This window comes from Hordeum vulgare, chromosome 2H, assembly GCF_904849725.1.
Source record: "Hordeum vulgare subsp. vulgare chromosome 2H, MorexV3_pseudomolecules_assembly, whole genome shotgun sequence".
NCBI classification, from domain to species: domain Eukaryota; kingdom Viridiplantae; phylum Streptophyta; class Magnoliopsida; order Poales; family Poaceae; genus Hordeum; species Hordeum vulgare.
Genome location: NC_058519.1, coordinates 295219323 through 295245025, shown reverse-complemented (window position 1 = coordinate 295245025; position 25703 = coordinate 295219323). Strand labels below are relative to the sequence as shown.

General features: G+C 47.4%; 1 protein-coding gene across 1 annotated transcript in view; it reads left to right on the top strand.

Annotated features, from left to right (window-relative positions):
• The window catches only part of LOC123426122 (folate-biopterin transporter 1, chloroplastic-like), a 62973-nt gene extending 45978 nt beyond the window's left edge, over positions 1-16995 (top strand). The window contains exons 7-9 of the mRNA XM_045109906.1: positions 5581-5749; positions 5837-5929; positions 16310-16995. Of these exons, the coding sequence (XP_044965841.1) occupies positions 5581-5749; positions 5837-5929; positions 16310-16594 (547 nt within the window). The 3' untranslated portion in view covers positions 16595-16995. The remainder of the gene's footprint in view (positions 1-5580; positions 5750-5836; positions 5930-16309) is intronic.
• The last annotated feature ends 8708 nt before the right edge of the window (positions 16996-25703 follow it).

The window sequence follows — 25703 nt, the reverse complement described above, 5'->3', positions numbered from 1 at the left end:
GAAATCCGCCAACTATAACTCGGAAGGCACATACTGAAGAGCAATAACCTGATCCTGCACACCAGCACGCACATAAAAAGCATCAACACCAATGTGCTTGGTGAGCTCATGCTTCACAGGATCACGCGCAATGCTGATAGCACCTGTACTGTCAGATAAGAGCATAGTAGGTGTAGTGACAGAAACATCAAAATCCTGAAGTAACCACCGTAACCAAGTCACCTCTGCCGTCAAAAGAGCCATCGCTCGCAACTCAGCCTCTGCACTCAAACGTAAAACCGCGGTCTGTACCGCGGTCTGTTTCTTCGTCTTCCAGGCAATGAGAGAACCACCAAGAAAAACACAGTAAGCAGAAAGTGAACGGCGATCTGAAGGATCACTAGCCCACGTAGCATCCGAATAGGCTTGAAGCTGTAAAGAACTGGAGCGAGGAAAGAATAGACGGTGAGAGATCGTGCCTCGAAGATATCGGAGAACACGAAGGAGGTGACTATAGTGAACCGAGGTGGGAGCAGAGACAAACTGACTCAGAATATGAACCGGATAAGAGATATCCGGACGAGTGACAACTAGATAGACAAGACTACCAACAAGACGACGATAACGCGTCGGGTCAGGCAGGGGGTCACCATCAATATCACGAAGGTGAACATTGAGCTCCATGGGAGTCTCAACAATGCGCTCGTCAGTAAGAGCAACACGAGCAAGAAGATCCTGGATATACTTTTCCTGGGATATAAAAAAGCCATCAGAGGTAGAAGAGACTTCAATCCCAAGAAAGTAACGAAGAGGTACAAGATCAGACATAAGAAACTGCTCACTAAGACGGGCCTTTACAAAGGCAATATACTCGGGGGTCATCACCAGTGATGATCATGTCATCAACATAGAGAAGAAGAAGAGTACGACCACGAGGAGAAAGATGGACAAATAATGCTGGATCATGAGCAATGGCTGAAAAACCAGCAGCAGTTATTACAAAAGCAAATCGCTCAAACCAGGCGCGGGGGGCTTGCTTAAGACCATAGAGAGAGCGACGAAGATGACATACCATGCCATCAGGAACAGAATACCCAGGTGGTGGCTGCATGTACACCTCCTCACGCAGCTCACCATTAATAAAGGCATTCTTAACATCAAGCTGAGATACAGACCAGTGGCGTGTAGAGGCCACGACAAGAAGTGTACGAATAGTAGTCATATGGGCCACAGGAGCAAAAGTCTCGTCGTAATCACGACCATGCTCCTGCTGAAAGCCACGAGCCACAAGACGAGCTTTATAACGCTCAAGAGAACCATCAGAGTGAGTCTTAACCTTGCAGACCCACTTACAAGTGATGGGACGGACACCAGGGGGAAGGAAAACAAGATCCCATGTACCAGTGCGTTCAAGAGCAGCAATCTCCTCTGCCATCGCAAACTGCCATTCAGGATGAACAACAACCTGACGATAGGAAGTCGGCTCAAGAACTGCAGCACCAGCGGTGGGAAATCCAAGGCGATCAACAGGCGGACGAGGGCGAGAACGCAAGGCATAGGGAGGCTTAGATGAGGATGACGACACATCTGCAGAGGCATCTGCAGAGGAATCCACATGATATGAACGACGAGTGTAACACTGAGGAAAAGATGGAACAATGCAAGGAGGGATCGCCAAGGTAGAATTGGGGGATGAAGACGAAGAAGTCACCGGAGATGAAGGTGCAGAATCCGATGACATGCTAGGGGAGGAAACCGGGGGAGATGGTGGTGGCAGATTGACAAGAGGTGGAGAAGCAGAGGTAGTAGAACGAATAGACAAAGGCTCGATGAGGGTGAGAGGTGTATCAGGAAAAGTGAGGAAAGAGATATCCTCCGCTGAAAAGGTTGAGGAAGATGGGCGTGGGTAGAAGGGACGAGACTCATCAAAAATCACATCCCGAGAGATACACATCCGACGACCGATAGGATCCCAACAACGATAGCCCTTATGCTCATCACTATAGCTTAAGAAGACATACTCAACAGACTGAGCGGTCAGTTTGGTGCGTTCGCGAGGGGTAAGAAGCACATAACAAACACAACCAAACAAGCGAAGCATCGAATAATCAGGACAACAATCAAAAAGACACTCGAAAGGAACACCACCCTGTAGAGCATTGGAAGGTTGTAGATTGATGAGATAGGTGGAGGTGGAGACGGCCTCAACCCAAAAATGAGGTGGGAGAGAGGCAACAATCATCAATGCACGAGCCGTCTCAAGAAGATGACGATGCTTTCGCTCAGCCACGCCATTCTGAGCGTGAGCACCAGGACAAGAGAACTGAGAAAGAGTCCCTTGCTCAGCAAGAACATCCCGCAACATCTTAGAAATATACTCGCCAGCGTAGTCAGCACGAAACACATGAATGGCCGAAGAGAACTGAGTGTGAACCATGGCAGCAAAACGTTTCACTACGAGAAGTCATGAAATAAAGCCATGTGTAACCAGAGAAATCATCTATGAAAATAATATAGTATTTATGACCCCCTTTCGAAGCGATGGGAGCCGGACCCCATACATCAGAATGGACTAAATCAAAAGGACGCTTAGACACTGACTCACTATGCGAATATGGTAACTGAATCTGCTTGCCAAGACGACAACCTTGACATTCTAAAGAGACATCTCCTGAGACAGACCCCAGAAGACGTCGACGAACTAAAGACGACAAACGAGAACTACAAAGATGACCTAGTCGATGATGCCACTGCTGGAAGGAACCGGTAGCAGAGGCGACAGAAGCGGAGGAACTGGCGATAGTGGTGGCAGCGGAAGGAACATGAAGCCAGTCTAACTCCGAAAGACCCTGAGAATCACGACGGTGAGGGCCAGCCCCAACCAGAGTGTGCGTGCGACGATCCTGGACAGAACAAGAGTCAACGTCAAGGATGACGCGACAACCAGAATCAGTAAGTTGGCCAGCAGAAAACAGATTCATGGTAAGTCAAGGAACATGAGCAACATCAGGGACAGAATAAGGAGTGGTAAGATGGCCTCTACTAACGCCAAAAAGAGGAGTACCATCAGCAGTGAGGACATGAACAGGAGAATCAAGCGATCGAAGAGAGGACAGAGTGGAAGAATGAGAAGACATATGAAAAGAAGCTCCAGAGTCCAGAACCCATGGGGATGTGCCTGACTGTGTAGAAGGTGGTTGCTTAGTGCGAGAAGCATCAGTCACAGAACCAGCAGTATCCGTCGAGGAATAACCTAAAGCAGCGAGCAGACGCTTAAGTCTCAGAATATCCTGCTCGGTCAAAGCGGTGGTTGAAGATGTCGAGGTAGTAGACGAAGTCCCTGAAGATGATGATTGCGCGTGACGCAGGTGTTTCTTTTTCCGGTAGCACATGACCATCCAGGTTGCAGTAGCCGCAATGTGGACGGGGGCGGCCCGAGCCGCCAGGAGGAGTGGACAAGAGCGGCGGAGCACTCGGGCGAGACGAAGTCGGTGCAACATGTGGTGTAGCAGGTGCTCGAGCAGTGAGCTCAGAGGGAATCTCTAGTAAACCAGCACCACGCAAGCGAGTCTCCTCAGCAGGAATCTCAGAAAGTGCCTCCATGAGAGAAATACGGCCACGAGCAAACAACTGAGCACGCCGGGGCTCAAACTCCTTACGGAGCCGAGACAAAAACTCGTAGACACGATGAAACTCCAAATTGGCCTGTACAGCCTGGCAACATGGGCAAGTACGACAACCAGCACTGCGGAGAGAATCGAGCTGGCGCCAGATAGCAGAACTCTATGCATAGAAATCATCAACAGTGGAGTCACCCTGCTGATGAGCATGCTCCTGACGAACCACAGAGAGGTATAAGCCTATAAGGCATCACCACAGGGCTCATAACGCTGACGAAGACGGGTCCACATCTCAAAGATAGTAGGAAGGCCCAGAAACTCAGAGGCAAACTGGGGCAGAACACTAGCAGTGAGAACAGCTGCAGCACGAGCATCATCGTCAAGCCACTGGGTGTAAACAGACAGAGCACCATGATACGCCTGAAGAGCCTCCTCATAAATCAAACCTGCTCATCATAAGTACGAACAACGGCCTCATCAGCAAGCTTAGCTGCATCCTTCCCAGCTTGATTAGCATCCGCAGGAAGAACCGGTGGCGTCGGCGGAGTGGGGGCCACAGGAGGAACTGGACGTGGCGGACAACGGACCTCGCCAGAAAGAACGCCCCATAGACGAATGCGTGATCAAAAATCATCGGACAACGAGGAACAACAACGTAGCCTGATGCACCAGGCATTTTTTTTAGTCAATCATCCCTCAACAGCAGCAGCCAACAGAGAGTCACGGGATCTAGCTTTGACCAGGAAACCACGAGATCTGGTAGAACCACCAGCAGACAAGGCAGCAGGATCCAGATGAACTGCCGGCGGCTGCGTGACGGGAGGGCCTGATCCACGAGATCTGGTGGGGCGTGATCCACGAGCCGGCGGCTGCATGACGGGAGGGCCTGATCCACGAGATCTGGTGGGGCGTGATCCACGAGATCTGGCGGAACCAGCAGCAGACGAAGCAGCGGATCCAGAACAACTGCCGGCGGCTGCGCGACAGGAGCTGACTGCCAGCGAAACGCGACGGGAGCTGACTGAGCGTGATCGGCAGAACCAGCAGCAGACAAGGCCCCGACGGGAGCGGATCCAGAGCAGAATCAGCAGCGGCACGACGGGAGCTGATCCAGACGAGGGCGGTGTGGCGACGGGAGGATCACCTTATGACGAGAGCTCGAGTTCCAGCGGGACTCGGGCACGAGATCGAGCAGAACTCGGGAAGAGAAGATTGGATCGGGAAAAGCACGAGTTGCGCGTGCAAAAAAAAAGAACCTAGGCTCTAATACCATGTTAGGAATATGCAACTTGTATTCCCATGAGACCATAGGCCGATATATATACATGTACAGGTGTGGACTATATGTAGAGAACCCCTTATACAATGGGATAAATACAAAGGGGTACATGGCTATATTATATATACTCTAACAGTTATATGATTATATCTGGGTTGCATTTTAGCAGGCTGGTTAGTGTATGCATAACTTTCCATTATGTATTTCAAAATCCATGATTACTGTTTATACTAGACGATGCCGCGCTCGTTGCGGCGGGAACCTTGTTCAAAAATGTATGAATAAGTGGTAGAAGACTAAAATTAATGCAAAAACAAATATAAAAATTTCTTACATGACTTAATTCCCTGGGAAAAAATAATGCAAGAGGTGGTATGTTTTGTTCTTTGCGAGCCTTGCCTTTCTCTTTTTTGCTCTGCTGTGGAGTTCTTTGATGGTCTATCTTCGCACCTGGCGCTTCTGGCGCTTTCTTCCTTCCACCTTCCTCTTGTACTCGACTCTTCCCCGATCACTCCCCGACAAAGGCTTGCTCGCATGAAGAGATTAATGGAAAAAGTAACTTATGAGTTCATGCATGATTTGATGATGTGGCATTGTTGCATGAGAGAAAATTAGCTAGTGGGTTGTAGCTATATAAGAATAGAGGATTTGTAATGTTTCTTGGTTGATTGATCTTTCATGCTCCCTTATTATTGATCTCAGCACAAATAAGCTTGGATTCACTCCAGAGTTCCTAGGACGTGTAAAACTAGTTACTTCCATTGCATCCTTGCTCGGAGTCGGAATTTATAACCACTTTCTGAAGGCGGTTCATCTGAGGAAAATATTTCTTGTGACAACCATCATAGGTTCAGCCCTTGGAATGACACAGGTATTCATGTTGCTTTTATTTCAGTGCAGCGGCAGTTATTTTGCATCCTTCCAAGTTAAAACCTTTGGTGTGTTGTATGTCCTCCAGGTTCTTCTTGTCACTGGGCTTAATAGGCAGTTCGGGATCAGTGATGAGTGGTTCTCCATTGGAGATTCATTAATCATCACGGTCCTTGGCCAGGTATGTAACACGACTACTTTTGCTGATTTATGGCAAACTCTTATGTTATTTGGAATTACTACATTTACTGGGGCATGTGAAAAGTTTAGTTCGTTGCATAATAATAGTGACATGTGTTAGGTATGGCAACTTATATTATTAGGAGGCCAAAGCCAACATATATACACATACATGGGGATGCCAAAAGGCTACAAAAGGATGTCAAGAGACTAGAATGGAAAAGACCAAAAGACATCACTGATATAACTCTTAACACCCCCCTCCCCCCTAAACTCATGTTGGATCCACAACACTGAGTTTGGAAAGGTGAAATCCATGTTGTGTTCTAGTCTGTGCCTTTGTGAAGAATTCTGCTAGTTGTAACTCAGAAGGCACATACTGAAGAGCAACAACATGATCCTGCACAGTAGCACGCACATAAGAAGCATCAACACCAATATGCTTGGTAAGCTCATGCTTCACGGGATCCCGCGCAATACTGATAGCACCTGTACTGTCTGACAAGAGGGTGGTAGGTGTAGTAACAGAAACATCAAAATCCTCGAGTAACCATCGTAACCAAGTCACCTCTGTCGTCAGAAGAGACATAGCTCGCAACTCAGCCTCTCCACTCGAACGGGAAACTGCAGTCTATTTCTTCGTCTTCCAGACAATGAGAGAACCACCAAGAAACACACTGTAAGCAGAAAGTGAACGGCGATCAGTAGGATCACTAGCCCACGTAGCATCCGAATAGGCCTGGAGCTGTAACAAGTTGGAGCGGGGAAAGAAGAGACGGTGAGAGATCGTGCCACGAAGATATCGTAGAACACGAAGGTGACTATAGTGTACTGAAATGGGAGAAGAAACAAACTGACTCAAGATATGGACAATATAGGAGATATCCGGACGAGTAACCGCGAGATAGACAAGACTCCCAACAAGATGATGATAACGTGTTGGATCAGACAAGGGCTCACCATCAGAAGCATGAAGGTGAACATTGAGCTCCATAGGAGTCTCAACAGTGCGCTCATCACTAAGAGCCGCACGAGTAAGAAGATCCTGGATATACTTCTCTTGGGAATTAAAAAAGCCATCAGGGGTGGAGGAAACCTCAATCCCAAGAAAGTAACGAAGAGGACCAAGATCGGACATAAGAAACTACTCACTGAGACGGGCCTTGACGAAGGCAATGTACTCGGGGTCATCGCCAGTGATGATCATGTCATCAACATATAGAAGAAGAAGAGTCCGGCCACGAGTTGAAAGGTGGACAAACAACGCCGGATCATGAGCACTCGCTGAAAAACCAGCGGCGGTCATCATGGAGGCAAAACGCTCAAACCAGGTGCGAGGGGCTTGCTTAAGGCCATAAAGAGAGCGACGAATGCCATCAGGAACATAATACCCGGGTGGTCGCTGCACATAAACCTCCTCACACAACTCACCATTAAGAAAGACATTCTTAACATCAAGCTGAGAAACAGACCAATGACGAATAGAGGCCACAACGAGAAGTGTGCGGATAGTGGTCATATGGGCCACAGGAGCAAAAATCTCATTGTAATCGCGACCATGCTCCTGCTGAAAGCCACGAGCCACAAGACGAGCTTTGTAACGCTCGAGAGAACCATCGGAGCGAGTCTTAACCTTGTAGACCCACTTACAAGTGATGGGACGAACACCGGGAGGAAGAGAAACAAGATCCCACGTGTCGGTACGCTCAAGAGCAGCAAGCTCCTCCGCCATCGCAAACTGCCATTCAGGATGAACAACAACATCGCGATAAGAGGTAGGCTCAAGTACAGCCGAAAGACCATATCGACTAGGAGAATAGCGGTCAGGGGGAGGGCGAGGTCGAGCCTGAAGACCATAAGTCGGCTGGGATGAGGAGGACGATGCAGCATAAGTAGATGGCACGTTAGTGGATTTATCCAAAACACGTGGATGACGAGTATAATGGAAAGGAAAGGAGGGAAGAGGTGGAATCACTGGAGGTGAAGACGGGGAGTGTATCGGTGATGAAGATGGAGAAGGAGAAGGTATCGGTGATGAAGGTGGGGAGTCATGTGATGTGGAAGGAGAAGAATTCGTAGGAGAGGACGACGTCGGATCTGCAACAATAGGATGGGGAATAGGAATACTGGGCACAGAGGGAGGTGTATCTGGAAACGTAAGAAAGGAGATGCTCTCTGCTGAAAAAGCCGAGCAGGATGGATGCGGGTAGAAGGAACGAGACTCATCAAAAGTCACATCCCGGGAAATACGCATCCGGCAACAGACAGGATCCGAACATTGATAACCCTTATGCTCATCACTATATCCGAGAAAGACACACTCAACAGACTGAGCGGTTAGTTTGGTCCGTTCACGAGGGTCAAGCAAAACATAGCAAACACAACCAAACAAACGAAGCGCCGAATAATCAGGAGGGTGACCAGAAAGACACTCCAGAGGAATACTGTTAGAGTTAAAATACAAGTCATGTACCCTTTTGTATTTATCCCAATATATAAGGGGTTTTCCTGCATATAGTCCATCACCTGTACATGTATATATATCGGCCTATGGCCTCATGGGAATACAAGTTGCTTTCCTAACATGGTATTAGAGCTAGGTTAACTTTTGCACGCCGCAACTCGTGCTGTTGATCCGCTCCACGCCGCCGTTCTCCTGGCTCGTTCCCGTCAGGCAGCGGCTCCTCCTCGTCACCTCGTTCCAGCGCCTGCCTCCTTCTCCCGACGTCTCCCACCGCTGCTGGTTCCCGTGGGATAGAAGCGCTGCAGGCCCTGCTCGTTCCCGTGAGACACCAGCGCTGCAGGCCCAGCTCCAGATCGGATCCCGTCGCTCAGCTTTTCCTGTTCCTGCTCCTGTTCCTGACCGTGAGCTGAGACACCAGCGCTGCAAGCCTTCCTATTCCTGCTCCTGTTCCTGACCGTGAGCTGAGACACCAGCGCTGCAGGCCCAGCTCCAGATCGGATTCCGTCGCTCAGAGCTGCTCCTGTTCCTGCTCGCCTACCAGATCGGATTTCGTCGCCCCTGCTGCTGATTTCGCCAGATCCAGCGCTGCTCTCGTCCTCCCGTTGCAGCGCCCGCCAGCCGCCGCCCTGATCTCGTTTTGATCTCGATTGGATCCGGCTCTCTGGTTCTAAAAAAAAAAAAAATTAAAAAAAAAAATGTCTGCTTCATCCGGCTATGTTGCTGTTCCTCGTTGTCCGGTGATCTTTGATGGCACTAACTACACCGAGTTCATTGGCTTCATGCGCATTCACATGCGTGGCATCCGCCTATGGGGTTTTCTTTCCGGCGAGGTCTGTTGTCCGCCATGTCCGGTTCCTCCCGTGGCTCCCACTCCGCCGATCCCACCGGCTCTTCCTGCGGATGCTTCTCAGGCCGCAAAGGATGCGACTCAGCTTGCTGATGAGGCCGCTGTGAGTGCTTATGATGAGAAGGTCTTGGCTTATGAGGAGGCTCTTCAGGTGTATCGTGATGCTCTGTCCGTTTACACCAGTGGCTTGATGATGATGCTCGTGCTGCCGCTGTTCTCACTGCTAGTGTTCTGCCTCAGTTTGCTTCTGAGTTTCTGGGCCTTCCTACTGTATTTGAGATGTGGACCCGCCTTCGTCAGCGCTATGAGCCCTCTGGTGATGCCTTATACCTCTCTGTGGTCCGTCAGGAGCATGCTCTTCATCAGGGTGACTCTACTGTTGATGACTTCTATGCACAGAGTTCTGCTATCTGGCGCCAGCTTGATTCTCTCCGCAGTGCTGGTTGTCGTACTTGCCCCTGTTGCCAGGCTGTTCAGGCCGACTTGGAGTTTCATCGCGTCTACGAGTTCCTGTCTCGGCTCCGTAAGGAGTTTGAGCCCCGACGTGCTCAGTTGTTTGCTCGTGGCCGTATTTCTCTCATGGAGGCGCTTTCTGAGATTCGTGCTGAGGAGACTCGCTTACGTGGTGCTGGTTTGCTGGAGGTTCCCTCGGTGCTCGCTGCTCGGACTTTTTCTACGCCACCTGCTGCATCGACCCCTTCTCGCTCGAGTGCTCCGCCGCTCCTGCCCACTCCTTCTGGCGGCTCAGGTCGCCCCCGTCCACATTGTAACTACTGCAACAATGATGGTCACATTGAGCCCCACTGCTACACGAAGAAGAAACACTTGCGCAAGGCGCGGTCATCATCTACAGCGACTTCGTCACCTACCTCGACAGCTTCAGCCATCGCTTTCACTGAGCAGGATATTTTGAGACTTAAGCGTCTGCTCGCTGCTTCAGGTTCTTCCTCAACGGGTACTGCTGGTTCTGTGACTGAGGCTTCCCGCATTGAGCAACCACCTTCTACACAGTCAGGTACATCCCCATGGGTTCTGGACTCTGGAGCTTCCTTTCATATGACTTCTAATTCTTCCACTCTGTCCTCTCTTCGTTCGCTTGATTCTCCTGTTCATGTCCTCACTGCTGATGGTACTCCCCTTCCTGTCGTTAGTAGAGGCACTCTTACCACTCCTTCTTATTCTGTTCCCGATGTTGCTCATGTTCCTCGACTTACCATGAATTTGTTTTCCGCTGGTCAACTTGCTGATTCTGGTTGTCGTGTCATCCTTGATCTTGACTCTTGTTCTGTCCAGGACCGCCGCACGCACACTCTGGTTGGGGCTGGTCCTCGCCGCCGTGATTCTGAGGGTCTTTGGGAGTTGGACTGGCTTCATGTTCCTTCCGCTGGCCATTCTATCGCCAGTTCTTCCGCTTTGGTCGCCTCGGCTACTGGTTCTTTCCAGCAGTGGCATCATCGACTTGGTCATCTGTGTGGTTCTCGTTTGTCGTCGTTAGTTCGTCGAGGTCTTCTTGGGTCTGTCTCAGGAGATGCCTCCTTAGAGTGTCAGGGTTGTCGTCTTGGCAAGCAGATTCAGTTACCATATCCACATAGTGAGTCAGTGTCTAAGCGTCCTTTTGATTTAGTCCATTCCGATGTATGGGGTCCGGCCCCCTTCGCTTCGAAAGGGGGTCATAAATACTATATTATTTTCATCGATGACTTCTCTCGTTACACATGGCTTTATTTCATGACTTCTCGTAGTGAGGTGTTGTCCATTTATAAGCGTTTTGCTGCCATGGTTCATACTCAGTTCTCTTCTCCCATTCGTGTGTTTCGTGCTGACTCCGCTGGCGAGTATATCTCTAAGATGTTGCGTGGTGTTCTTGCTGAGCAAGGGACTCTCTCTCAATTCTCTTGTCCTGGTGCTCATGCTCAGAATGGCGTGGCTGAGCGCAAGCATCGTCATCTTCTTGAGACGGCTCGTGCATTGATGATTGCTGCCTCTCTCCCGCCTCATTTTTGGGCTGAGGCTGTCTCCACCTCCACCTATCTCATCAATTTCCAGCCTTCCGCTGCTCTACAGGGTGGTGTTCCCTTCGAGCGTCTTTTTAATCGGTCTCCCGATTATTCGACGCTTCGCTTGTTTGGTTGTGTTTGCTATGTTCTTCTTGCCCCCCGCGAACGCACCAAACTGACCGCTCAGTCTGTTGAGTGTGTCTTCTTAGGCTATAGTGATGAGCATAAGGGCTATCGTTGTTGGGATCCTATCGGTCGTCGGATACGTATCTCTCGGGATGTGACTTTTGATGAGTCTTGTCCCTTCTACCCACGCCCATCTTCCTCGATTTTTTCAGTGGAGGATATCTCTTTTCTCACTTTTCCTGACACGCCTATCACACTCGTCGAGCCTTTGCCTACTCATTCCGCTCCCTCTGCTTCTCCACCTCCAGTCGATTTGTCGCTACCATCTTCCACGGTCTCCTCGTCTAGCATGTCACCGGATTCTACACCTTCATCTCCGGTGACTTCTTCGTCGCCACTCTCCGATTCTACTTTAGCGATTCCTCCTTCCATTGTTCCATCTTTTACTCAGTGTTACACTCGTCGTTCACGTTCTGTGGATCCCTCTTTGGATGTGCCGTCATCCTCGTCTCAGCCTACTTATGGCTTGCGTTCTCGTCCTCGTCCGCCTGTTGATCGCTTAGGATTTTCCACCGCTGGAGCTGCTGTTCTTGAGCCGACTACTTATCATCAGGCTGTTGTTCAACCTGAATGGCAGTTTGCGATGGCTGAGGAGATTGCTGCTCTTGAACGCACAGGTACGTGGGATCTTGTTTCCCTTCCTCCTGGAGTCCGTCCCATCACTTGTAAGTGGGTCTACAAGGTAAAGACTCGCTCCGATGGTTCTCTTGAGCGTGACAAAGCTCGTCTTGTGGCTCGTGGTTTTCAGCAGGAGCATGGTCGTGATTATGACGAGACTTTTGCTCCTGTGGCTCATATGACCACTGTTCGTACACTTCTTGCCGTGGCCTCTACACGCCACTGGTCTATCTCTCAGCTTGATGTTAAGAATGCTTTTCTTAATGGTGAGCTGCGTGAGGAGGTGTACATGCAGCCTCCACCTGGGTATTCTGTTCCTGATGGCATGGTATGCCGTCTTCGTCGCTCTCTCTATGGCCTTAAGCAAGCCCCCCGAGCCTGGTTTGAGCGTTTTGCCTCTGTGGTGACTGCCGCTGGTTTTTCACCCAGTGTTCATGATCCAGCATTGTTTATTCACCTTTCTCCTCGTGGTCGGACTCTTCTTCTTCTTTATGTTGATGACATGGTCATCACTGGGGATGACCCTGAGTATATTGCCTTTGTCAAGGCTCGTCTTAGTGAGCAGTTCCTTATGTCTGATCTTGGACCTCTTCGCTACTTTCTTGGGATTGAAGTCTCTTCTACCTCTGATGGCTTTTTTATATCCCAGGAAAAGTATATCCAGGATCTTCTTGCTCGTGCTGCTCTTACTGACGAGCGCATTGTTGAGACTCCTATGGAGCTCAATGTTCACCTCTCTGCTACTGATGGTGATCCCCTGCCTGACCCGACGCGCTATCGTCATCTTGTTGGCAGTCTTGTTTATCTAGCTGTCACTCGTCCGGATATTTCTTATCCGGTTCATATTCTGAGTCAGTTTGTCTCTACTCCCACATCGGTTCACTATAGTCATCTCCTCCGTGTTCTCCGATATCTTCGGGGCACGATCTCTCACCGTCTATTCTTTCCTCGCTCCAGTTCTTTATAGCTTCAGGCCTATTCGGATGCTACGTGGGCTAGTGATCCTTCAGATCGCCGTTCACTTTCTGCTTACTGTGTTTTTCTTGGTGGTTCTCTCATTGCCTGGAAGACGAAGAAACAGGTTGCAGTTTCCCGTTCGAGTGCAGAGGCTGAGTTGCGAGCGATGGCTCTTTTGACGGCAGAGGTGACTTGGTTACGGTGGTTACTTCAGGATTTTGGTGTTTCTGTCACTACACCGACTCTGCTCTTATCTGACAGTACAGGTGCTATTAGCATTGCGCGCGATCCTGTGAAGCATGAGCTCACCAAGCATATTGGTGTTGATGCTTTCTATGTGCGCGCTGCTGTGCAGGATCAGGTTGTTGCTCTTCAGTATGTGCCTTCCGAGTTACAGTTAGCGGATTTCCTGACGAAGGCCCAGACTAGAGCACAACATGGCTTTTATCTCTCCAAACTCAGTGTTGTTCATCCACCATGAGTTTGAGGGGGGTGTTAGAGTTATAATACAAGTCATGTACCCTTTTGTATTTATCCCAATATATAAGGGGTTTTCCTGCATATAGTCCATCACCTGTACATGTATATATATCGGCCTATGGCCTCATGGGAATACAAGTTGCTTTCCTAACAAATACCACCTTGTAGAGCAGTAGAAGGTTGAATGTTAATGAGATAGGTGGAAGTGGTAACAGCCTCAGCCTAAAAGTGAGGCGAAAGAGAGGCTGCGATGATCTCAAGAAGGTGATGCTGCTTGCGCTCAGCTACACCATTCTGAGCATGAGCACCAGGGCAAGAGAACTGAGTAAGAGTACCCTGCTCAGCAAGAAATCCTCGCAACGCACGAGAGATATACTCACCAGCTGAATTTGCGCGAAAAACACGAATAGGAGTGGAAATCTGGGTATGAACCATGGCAGCAAATTTTTTATATATAGATAAGACCTCACTGCAAGCAGACATGAAATAGATTCAAGTGGACCGAGAAAAATCGTCTATAAAGATAATATAGTGGCGATGACCCTCTTTTGATGCGAAGGGAGCCGGACCCCAAACATCAGAGTGAACGAGATCGAAAGGACGTTCGAACACTGACTCGCTATGAGGGTAGGGAAGCTGAATCTGCTTACCAAGTCTACAACCCTGATATTCCAATGAAGCGTTACCGGAGACAGACCCCAGAACTCCACGATGAACCAAACACGAGAGACGAGAACCACATAAATGGCCAAGACGATGATGCCACTGCTGAAAAGAGCTAGTAGATGCAGCTAGAGGGGCTGTGAGACAGTCGGTGGTGACAACGGAGGGAAGACGAAGCCAGTCAAGCTCCGAGAGACCATCAGAACGTCGAGGGCCAGGACCAAGCAGAACGCCCGTGCGACGGTCCTGAACAGAACATGAATCAAAGTCAAGAATGACCCTACAACTAGAGTTGACAATCTGACCACCAGATATGAGCTGCATGGTAAGTCGAGGAACATGAGCAACAGAGGGAACATGAAATGAAGAAGTGTTAAGAGTGCCTCAACTAGCTACATGGAGGGGAGTGCCATCAGTCGTAAGAACACGAACAGGAGACTCGACAGGTTGAACGAAGGTCAAAGTGGAAGAATCATAAGTCATGTGACAGTATAAAGAATCCATGGTGATCTACCTGAATGAGTAGATGGTGGTTTCTCAGTGCCAGAAGAGTCAACCATAGAAACTGCAACCTGTCGGTGAAGAATCCTAAGCATCCAACAGGCATCTCAGCTGCGCAATCTCACACGTTGACAGGGACACGACATAAGAGGTCGAGGTAGAAACATCCCGGGAAGCCAATGATGAGCAGTCACCACCACCCATGGAAGCTGCGTGAAGAGTCGACCAAGAGTGGCGAGTCGATGTAGAGCTGTCCCTACCATGCACGGAAGTGGCGAGAGTAGTCGACGTAGAGCGGTCACCACCGCACGGGGAAACTGCAAGAGGTGTCGATGTAGAGCGGTAACTCCCGTGCGTGAAAGCAGACGAAGCAGGCGGAGAAGCACCGGGTACCGAAAGGAGGCACATGCCCGAAACAGGATCAGTGTAGGCAACACTGTCAAAAATCACCGGACAGCAAGGAGATACTATGCCCGACGACAACATAATGCCTCTTTTTTTACTCCCACTCTCTCTTTCCCTTTTTTAAACTCTCTTTTTTTACTCACGAGCTAAAGAAACGTTGGGGGTCAACTCCCGAAGCGGTTGACCGAACGAGGAAGCGGACACGATCGAGGCGACCAACGTCAGGGCCACGGCACCGTAATCGGCCAACGAGGCGGCGGTGGCCAGATGAGGGCCACGGCCAGGAGGAGGCTACGGCCGGCGGAGGGGCCGCGGACGGGAGGAGGCAGCCGTCGGAGCAGTCGCGGAGGGAGGACCGCCGGATCGAGGCCGGGGCCGGACGGCCGGCTGGCGGCGATAGGTGGATGAGGCCGTCCTGGGAGCGCCGGCCGACGGAGAGCAGCGGGACCTGCACGTGTCAAAGGCCGTCGGCAGCGGCCCGACCAGGGAGAGACGAAGGCCAGCACACGGCGGCCTGACCTCGAGCGGCAGTCAGAGCCGAGGCGGCGGCGGCGGCTCGAACCAAGTCCCGGCGGAGAGCGGAGGACAGTAGAGGAAGCCGGCAGCACCCACATCAGGTCAGTGGCGGGCGCCCCGATCTGGGATGCAGCGGGCTGCAGGAACCAGCGGCCAGAACTGATGAGGAATGGGGATTCGCACAGACGGGAACGATGGCCAGACAAAGTAGAGCAGCGGCAGCAGAGGAAGGCAACAGCCAATCAGAGACAGGAGATGATTTGGAGCAGCACAGCCGGGAAAGGATGGTCACGGTGGCATGATTCAATCGAGCACGAGTTGCAGCGTGCGAAAAAAAACCCTAAAGCTCTAATACTATGTTAGGAATGGCAACTTATATTATTAGGAGGCCAAAGCCAGCATATATACACATAGATGGGGATGCCAAAAGGTTACAGAAGGATGGCAAGAGACTAGAATGCAAAAGATCAAAAGACATCACTAATATAACTCTAATAACATGAAGTCTAGTTGCTCTTCATATGCCTGAAGATAAGCCTGGCCAATTTGAACTTTCTTAACAAGTGGTAATTCTCAGCATTACAACCACTCTGAGGAAAGCATTTTCCTCTCCCAATGTTGTTACATCATATCATTACTTAAGTTTTGACGTCAACTTATCTGGCTTAGAACTGTTCTCACAAGGCTTCCTTGTGCCTTTAGTTGTTCTCTTGCATGTAACTGTATATGACCTGAATTATGTTGCAGGCTGCATTTATGCCAGTTTTGGTGTTAGCTGCAAAATTGTGCCCTCCAGGAATGGAAGCGACTTTGTTTGCCACTTTGATGTCCATTTCTAATGCTGGAAGTGTTACTGGTGGTCTTGTCGGTGCTGGTCTAACAAAGGTTTTTGGAGTCACTAGGGAAAGCTTCGGAAATCTACCTCTGTTGATTATTGTATGCAACCTCAGTTCCTTGCTGCCCTTGCCTCTTTTAGGTCTCCTTCCAGAGGAAACAAGAGATTCAGATAATGAAGAAACAAAGCACATCTGACTGAGGTTGTCTTTTAATACGTTCAAATTCTGAAGTATAGTATGGCTTAGCCCCATTTCAACTGAGCTAATAGACATGGCGGTTCCCCAGTACTAGTTCAGGGAAATATGATATACTACAGTTTTCCCTGCTGTCATGTAAACACCAAGATCAATCATCTTGATTTGGTTATCAGAAAATGGAACCCGATGCTATGGAGCACAAGTACTTCTCTTTCTTTTATGTAGTCAACATGTATTACAAGAGAATGTGATAAATTTTTGGGTGCTCTCTATGTAACTAATGTAACCCCATGAAAAAGGTTGAATAGTAACCTAACTCCCTTATCGAATTTGGATATTTTCCCCTGTGGGAGCTGTAATATGGAGAGTATAAATTATGAAGAAACAAACACTTGTCCATACCAAGCACATATAGGAATCGCAAGCACATATGGAGCAGTAAAGGAAAATAACACAAATTTCATTATATTTGTAGTTTCTGTGGAGATTGCGATAGGAACATGTACTCTTTGTAAGCACAGACGTTTGCCCCTGGTGTGCCTTGAGGTCATCTTTGAAACATGATTCTAGTTTCTCCACACATGAAATCACAAATTATCTTGTTGAAAGGTATGTTTCCCGTTAGTGGCATAATTTATTTTTCTCTCTACAACTACAAGTCTTGACTTCATAGACGACAAGAGGCCCGATAGGCAAGCACTCATCCCTTTACGGAAAGCACTCCAGCCGACCAGGGGTCGTGACGACTAACAGCTTCGGACAAAAAGCAGAACAAAGAAGTCAAGTGGGTGACCAAGAAGCCAGGCAACTGATGGACATCATGCTTTAATATCACCTACTCCCGCTGTCACGGTTTAGTAGACACGTTTGGAAAATTTCCGGGATCAAGGTAGTCATCGATTGGTTGTGAGATGTAGTAGGTATATAGATGCTAATGCGTCTAATCAATTGAGAAAATAATAGTACTAATGCGTGAGCAGCAAATTGAAAGGGCGCATGCATGAGTAGTACTAGTACTAATTAATAGGAGTACTAGTACTAATTAATAGTATTAATTAGAGCTTTGATGTCAAGCAATGACCTTAGGGGGGGGGGGGGGGGGGGTCAAGCAACTGATGGACATCATGCTTTAATATCGTGCCTACGCTTGCCCTCTATATATTAGGACTGATAGTTGTGGAAGTTATAGCGAGTCCAAAAGGAACTATTACCATCTACCGCCAAAGGGCATAAAAACAAATTAAACCAAAACTTAAGGGCAACTCTAGCAGATCCCTTAAACCGCGGAACTAAAAACACGATTTTTAGTTTGTGAAAAACGTGTTTTAAGGATCGGTTTGAGGTGCGGCTTAACATAACCCTTAAAGTTTAACTATAAAATCGAATATTCGCTTTATATTTTTTCCATGTCTTTTTCTTCCTTTCGACCGTGTTCATGAACAACGCACAAAGTAGTCAAATACAAAGCCGCCGACGTTCAGGACAACACACGAAGCTAGCTTGTCCGTGGCCGGATCAAATCCAGAAGCTCCCCCTTTTTAGCGAGCTCCTCCGTAGCTGCTCGAGTTTTTGGGAAGAATCGATCCAAACGGCCAAGTACGGAGCCGCATTCGTCGTAGCTAGCTTAATCCATCTAGGAGCTATGGAGGAGATAATTGAAGGATATTTTGTGTGAATTATTTGCAAGCGATTATGTTTGTATTTGCGGACCAACGACACACAATGATGACCATTGACGATGCCCAATGATGACCATTGACGATGCCTTTCTTTGGTGATACATAAGCTGTTTGCCTTCAGGCTATTGAGTCTAAGAGTTCTCTTCATACTCCAGTTTACCGTAACATCCCCAAAATCAGGGTTGTTTCATTTTTGTGTTGTTACTAATTTTGGACCCTTTTTTCAAAAATTTCTTCTGAACTCTGTAATTAAAATTCACCTCACCCTAGCATGACATCTGGGTCACAACACAACCAAGACAAACCAATCTCCAATTCCTTTTTTTGGAATTTGAAACCCTAGCTGTGTTGCCACAAAGAAACCTCACTTTCTTTGTTGTGGGCTAGTCTACCCCCAATATTTGAAGAGACTCTCCAATCCACATGGAACAAAGGAGTGCCACGTTATTGCTATGCCCAATGCAATATTTCTCTTACAGAAACAATTCAAGTTTTCGGTACTTTGGGGAAATAAAATCCAAAGGATACTTAGGCACCTCGGAAAGTGCTGAAATTAATTGGAGATGATCTTTGTGCCTATAGTAGACTTTGGTAAAAAGTTTGGTTCAATTGGAGTAAGGGAAGGTCTTGCTTTAATGAGTAATGACAGTGTGACCTAGGTTGTTGTTCTTAAGGAACTACCATTTGGGTAGCTCCAAAAATTCTCAAATAATTTGTGCAAAATCTAGTGATCACCTAAGACCAAATTGCACCACAAGTTTGGTCATTCACAACCACACTAATGCACATGGCAAGGTGGAAGGTTTCTGCCTTAATTATCAAGTTGTGAAGGAAGTGCCAACTAGGAGCATCTTCTCGAACTAAATTTTGAAGGAGATGTGCACCCTATCATAGAACAATACCGGACACAATTTCACAACTTGTCACAGAGTGAATCAAACATGGGTTAGTACAAACACTTGATTGTCAAACTGCATTTGAGGAAGGAATCCAGCAAAGGTTCAACCTAAGGCTGGCTCAAACTCGCAGGGCCCCTATTAGACTCACACCCATCCATTGTACGTGGTTTCGACCGTGGTAGGCCCTTGTTGCAACAACTGCCAGTGGTGACCACCACTAGAGCATGCCAAAATGGTGCTCTCGCTCGGGTCAATGAAGCCCCCCTCGCCACCACGCGGTTGTGGCCGCGCTCGAGGTGTCCAATCAACTACCTGGGTCCCATCGACCTTCTAGAAGGCGTGGAGGCGATGGAAGCCACCTCTGGCATTGCCGCACGGGCCCCAGCTACGTCCGTGACTCCACTAATTTGGCGGGAAGCATCGAACTGAACTCCCTAGATACGTAGAACACCCTGGACCCCCTGCTCGCTCCAAATGCCACCCTGGCCATTAGACGAAGCAACAACACGCGCACGGGCCCTGACCGTGGAGCTCCAACATCGTCGTGGGCACCCAACCCCCTGGACTATAAATATCGTCCCTTGATACCCTTTGGACTCTCACCTCTCCTTCACCTCTCCCCTAGAATACCCCAAGCCCCGAGGTCAAGCAGCTACACCTCTACGTGCTTGAATTTTGGCGAGCGTCGCTGCCTCAGGCATCGACCGTGGCTGCGTGCGGAGGCCATTCCAAGCGGAATTGAGAGACGAAAGAGTCTCAGAGGAGAAATAGGAAGCCGTTGGCATTGTCGGTTAGGCCCATGAATGAAGGTGATCACCGGAGCAACACAACCCGAGGAGCACTGCTCTGAGGAGGGAAGCCATCGTCGTGAGTGTCGATCTCCGTATAAGTGAAGGGTACGGGCGATGCGCCACAATGAGAGGAACACAACGGTATCAAAAATTCGAGCAATAGACGTCAGAGTTGGCTGGAATCGCTATGGGGCGGCCACAACCCGAGGAGGAAGAAGGGAAGGAGGGAGAAGGGAGAAAGGAGAACCACAGAGTGGGCCAGGGCCCACATGCGAGCGTGAGGAGAAACAACCACGACTTGCCAACTGGATAAATGGGAGCACACTTTGGGCATTTATGTGCTCGCTTCTAGAAAGCGTATTTTGGGGAAGGCGTCAGCGGTAGATCTATCGAGGAACCTAGCGCAAATATTTATTCTTCGAAACAGTTTCTAGGAGAAGTTTTTTTACTTTTGACTCATAGCTCTGATTGAGTTGATTCCAACACTCACTGTTTGCATTGCTCAAGACCTTTCAATTAGGGCTATTTTCATATTGTGTCTCACATTTGAAAGTTACACCTTTTTGTATAACCCCTTTAGGCCGTTTCCAAGACACACTTCACTGACACACTTCATCTGGAGGATAACCACACTACGTCACGAGGAATCATCGACCCAAAGGCAAGCCAACCCCTTATTATAGCGACCAACGACACGTGATTTTTCTTGACTTTGCTTGAGTGTTATTGGTTGTTTACTATTTATAGTTTTATCGGTTATACTTCTAGCGGTAGAATTATATCCCGTCTTATCTCTAGCAGTAGATTTACGTTGTCGTTTTATTGTTAGTAGTTTATGTTGGTACTACTGCTTTACTTTTAGTTGTGGTTATCATGTCTTGATCCTTGGTTAAGTAGTAGTAACTATATACACGATGGGGGAGCAAACCGGTTTTGTTTCACACAATCCTCCTCTGTTGTTAACAATCTTAATTTGCTACATGATCATCATCATTGGCTTCCTCTTCAACTGGGGTATGCTCCACAGAAACATCTTTCTGTGCTGCGCTACTCTCTGGTTGAAGTGAAGGTTCAACAAACTCATCAAGTTCTATCTTCCTCCCACTCAATTCTTTGGAGAGAAACTCTTTCTCAAGAAATGTTAGGTTTTTAGCGACAAACACTTTTGGCTTCGGATCTGAGATAGAAGGTGTACCCAACTGTCTCTTTTGGGTATCCTATGAATACACATTTCTCCGCTTTGGGTTCCATCTTTTCAGGCCGAAGCCTTTTGATATAAGCATCACATCCCCAAACTTTAAGAAACGACAACTCTGGTTTCTTACCAAACCACAGTTCATATGGCGTCGTCTCAATGGATTTTGATGGTGCCCTATTTAAAGTGAATGTAGCTGTCTCTAATGCATAGCCCCAAAATGATAACGGTAGATCAGCAAGAGACATCATAGAACGCACCATATCCAATAAAGTATGATTACGACCTTCAGACACACCATTGCGTTGTGGTATTCTAGGCGGAGTCAACTATGAAACAAATCCACATTGTCTTAAGTGAGTGCCAAACTCATAACTCACATATTCTCCTCCTCGATCAGATCGCAGGAATTTGATCTTCTTGTTACGATGATTCTCTACTTCACTCTGAAATTGTTTGAACTTTTCAAACATTTCAGACTTGTGTTTCATTAAGTAAATATAACCATATCTACTCAAGTCATCGGTGAAGGTGAGAAAATAATGGTATCCACCGCACGCCTCAATGCTCATCGGATCACACACATCAGTACATATGATTTGCAATAAGTCACTTACTCGCTCCATTGTTCCGAAGAACGAAGTTTTGGTCATCTTGCCCATGATGCATGGTTCACATGTGTCAAGCGATTCAAAATCAAGTGACTCCAAAAGTCCATCAACATGGAGTTTCTTCATGCGCTTTACACCAATATGACCTAAGTGGCAGTGCCACAAGAAAGTGGTACTATCATTATTAACTCTACTTCTTTTGGCATCAATGTTATGAACATGTGTGTCATTACTATCGAGATTCAATAAGAGTAAACCCCTCACATTGGGTGCATGACCATAAAATATATTACTCATATAAATAGAACAACCATTATTCTCTGATTTAAATGAGTAACCGTCTCGCAATAAACAAGATCCAGATATAATGTTCATGCTTAACGAATGCACTAAATAACAATTATTCAGGTTCATCACTAATCTCGATGGTAACTCAAGTGAGAGCATGCCGACAGCGATCACATCAACCTTGGAACCATTTCCCACGCGCATTGTCACTTCATCCTTCGTCAACCTCTGTCTATTCCGCAGTTCCTGTTTTGAGTTGCAAATGTGAGAAACCCAACCGATATCAAATACCCAGGTACTACAATGAGAGTTGGTGAGGTACACATCAATAACATGTATATCATATGGGCAGCGCTAGGCGTCATCCGGCTGATTTCACGAGAGGATCAGCCGGGTCTGCCACCATCCGATGCGACAGGATCTAACGTCTGGCAGCGTTTCTCTAAACGCACGAGTTTATTTTACTTGGGCCCTTCACAGCCGGCTATGCATGGGTGGGTACCTGCTGCTGCTTTCGTCGCTTTTATTTTTCTGTAGTCTAGCTTACTCAAAGCTTCGCTTTTATTTTTCTGTAGTCTAGCTTACTCAAAGCTTCGCTTTTATTTTTCTGTAGTCTAGCTTACTCAAAGCTTCTATGCTGACGTTTTTGAGCAATTTTTCAGTCACGACAGAGCACACACGTTCCCGTGGTGTTGCTTCATACATTTTGTGTACAGATTGGAATATGAATAAAATGTCTCGGTTGTATTTTCATAATAGAATCTACCAGCCTTTGAGATAAAACTTTTGAAGAACACAAGGTAGACTATTTTAAATTTTTTAAATAAAATTATAATATCATTTTCTTGAACGGTGACACCATTTTAGCAACAAAAAAAACGAAAAGTTGGAAGTCGGCCAACCGGCTTTGTAGTGGGAAAAGACAACATCGGGCAACAATAGTGTTCGACCTTGCAACATTGTGTGTCTAGCTTCCAATGACATCGGTTGGCCTCGGGGAAAATTTTCAGTCAACTTACAACGTCATACTTTCGACTTGCCATGTCAAACGCTAGGTTTGTAGCAATACCAATCGGCCTTGTGGCGTCGCAAAGTTTTGCAGCATAGTGGTTAGGCTTTTTTCATAGGAAAAAACAACAACAACGAGACTTGCAGCATCGCAACATAGGCCAACCTTGCTTTCCACGATTTAATAGCACGTTTCTCTAGCTTCTCAACAAAAATAAAATTGGTGTACATATTTATAGCGTAGAGTACCTGTCACGTACTATCATTGTTACTGTTTAGAGCATGGCTCACAACATCGGTGACGCTGCCGCAACACCTATTCATGGCATCGACCCTGCCCACACACGTCATGCCTCGCGACACTTGCTGGTACCATGACGACGCTCTTCTGCACCACGGCGATGCGCGTCGCAGCACCATGGACGCTCCCACGACATGTCGACGCTCTCATAGCACGGTGACACGTCTCTTAACATAATTGCTCCTATGACACGTACGATGACGCTTTCGTAACACAACAATGTGCCTCCCAACATCGACTCACAACATTGTTGATGCCCCCGCAACATCGCGTGTTGCGCTCGGAGTTGCAACACGAGCCATGTTCTTTTGCCATATTTTACTTCGTTTGGAACATGAGCCATTGTATGCCCGCGCAACATGATTCATGTTGCGCTCAATGGTTGCAACATGATTCATGTTGCGCTAATAAAAATTTATTGTAAGTTGCAATATGGTCCATGTTGTGAAGCCCCTTTGCAACAAGGATGTTGTTGCAAAGCCGCTTCGCAGTGTGGAAGACGTACGAAGCCACAACATAGATGAAATTCTAAAGCTTGGGGAGGATGGAGGAGGAGGGAGAGGTTGGGCAACAAGCTTGGGGAGATAAAATGACACCGACAGTCGGCGATCCATCACGGGGGCGACGGTTTGCAACACCTGATGGTTATTTTCATCCAATTATCGTGGATGGTGGCCAGCCCCTACAATGTTGCGTGCTCTTCTTGTGTCGTATGTGACAATTTTGTAGTAGCGACGCCCGATCCTTATAGAGACACGCGACCGATTTGTAACGGCACCCAATCCTTGTTGCAATGCGTACTGAGTTGCAGCGACCCCCGGATTGCAACAACATGGCAACATTTTTTTTGAAGTACTGGCGGACCCTTTTGAGCGATCTCGTAAGAGCATGGTTAATGGTACAACCAGCTGTTGACTATATGATGTTGACATGTCGTTTATAACCAAGATTATAGCTGACAAATACAATAAATAGATGCAAATAAGTATTATTTTATGGGAAATGATGCTAATCATCCGGCGGATCGGACATTTTCCATCCGCCTCCTCGTGCGCACGACACGTGTCCCGTGCGCTGGGCCGCAAATATGAAGTCAATGGCGGGCGGTGCGGGTGAGAATCTAGATTGCAACGTCGTTATTTTTTTCCTGAAACATTACATGTGTTGCAAAACTTATTTTCGCAACAACTCATGTGTTGCAAAAAAGAGAAAATTGAGGAAAAAAATCTGCAATATGACTTTTTGTTGCAAAAAAATTATCTACTGCAGAAAAAAAAATCTACAACAAACACTTAGTTGCAAAAAATATTTATGCAAAAAGACTTTTGTTGTAGAGAAAGAATTATACATATATTTCCGCAACACGATCTTTTGCCGTGGAAAATATTATATAACAAGGAAAACTCTTCCCATCAGCCGGTCGATTTCTACGATCACATAGTGCAAGTAGGGCGTAATGACGAGTTTCTGCAACTTCGTCTTTGTTTCAAAAAATTGGAACAAAATCTTTTGTTGCAAAAATTTCTACAGCCTGACCTACGTTGCAAAAGTTTTTTGCAACATGACCTTTGTTGCAAACAATTCTGCAACACGATCCTTGTTGCAGAAAATATTTTATAACAAACTCTATCGCAAAAAAATATACGGACGTTTTCGCAACATGCTTTTTTGTTGCAAAAACATTGCAACATAATCTATGTTGCAAAAGACTCGTCAGTCATTTTTTAACCCGTCAGCCGGACGACATAACGGTGTGCTTATTTCCGCAACTGAAGCGTTGTTTCAGGATTTTGTATGATGGACGGATGCGACCGAGCTGGTGATCAAACGATGAACGTGTATGCATCGGACGGTTAAAAAAGTGGTGGATGGTTTCTACAAATCCATCGATAGATCTCACAAAGTTTCTAGAAACACGTGTTATAACCGGCTGTTAATTTGTAGCCCGTTTCTCCTCTTCTCTCTTTTCCAACTCATTACAAATATATTATTTTAATTCTTACAACCCGTCTACGTTATGCTATCGCACTTGCTCTAAGCTCACTAGCTAGTGCTTTCTGAAAACAAGATAGGCTACTCCTTTGTGCATGGGCGAGTTGACACTAAAAATGTGGGAAAGCCAACAGCTAGTTGTGCACACAAGCCTAGGTGACCACTCATCGAAGATAGACAAACCTGGCAACACTGTGCGCCGCGGTATAGTAGTATTAGGCTTGGCTGATTAGAGAGCGGAGTGTTCGGACAATCCGACGGTCTAGCGCGCGGCGGACGCGAGCACTAAAATCAGTAGGATGATTTCAAGACTTTTCCATATCATATATACCTTGTTTGGTGT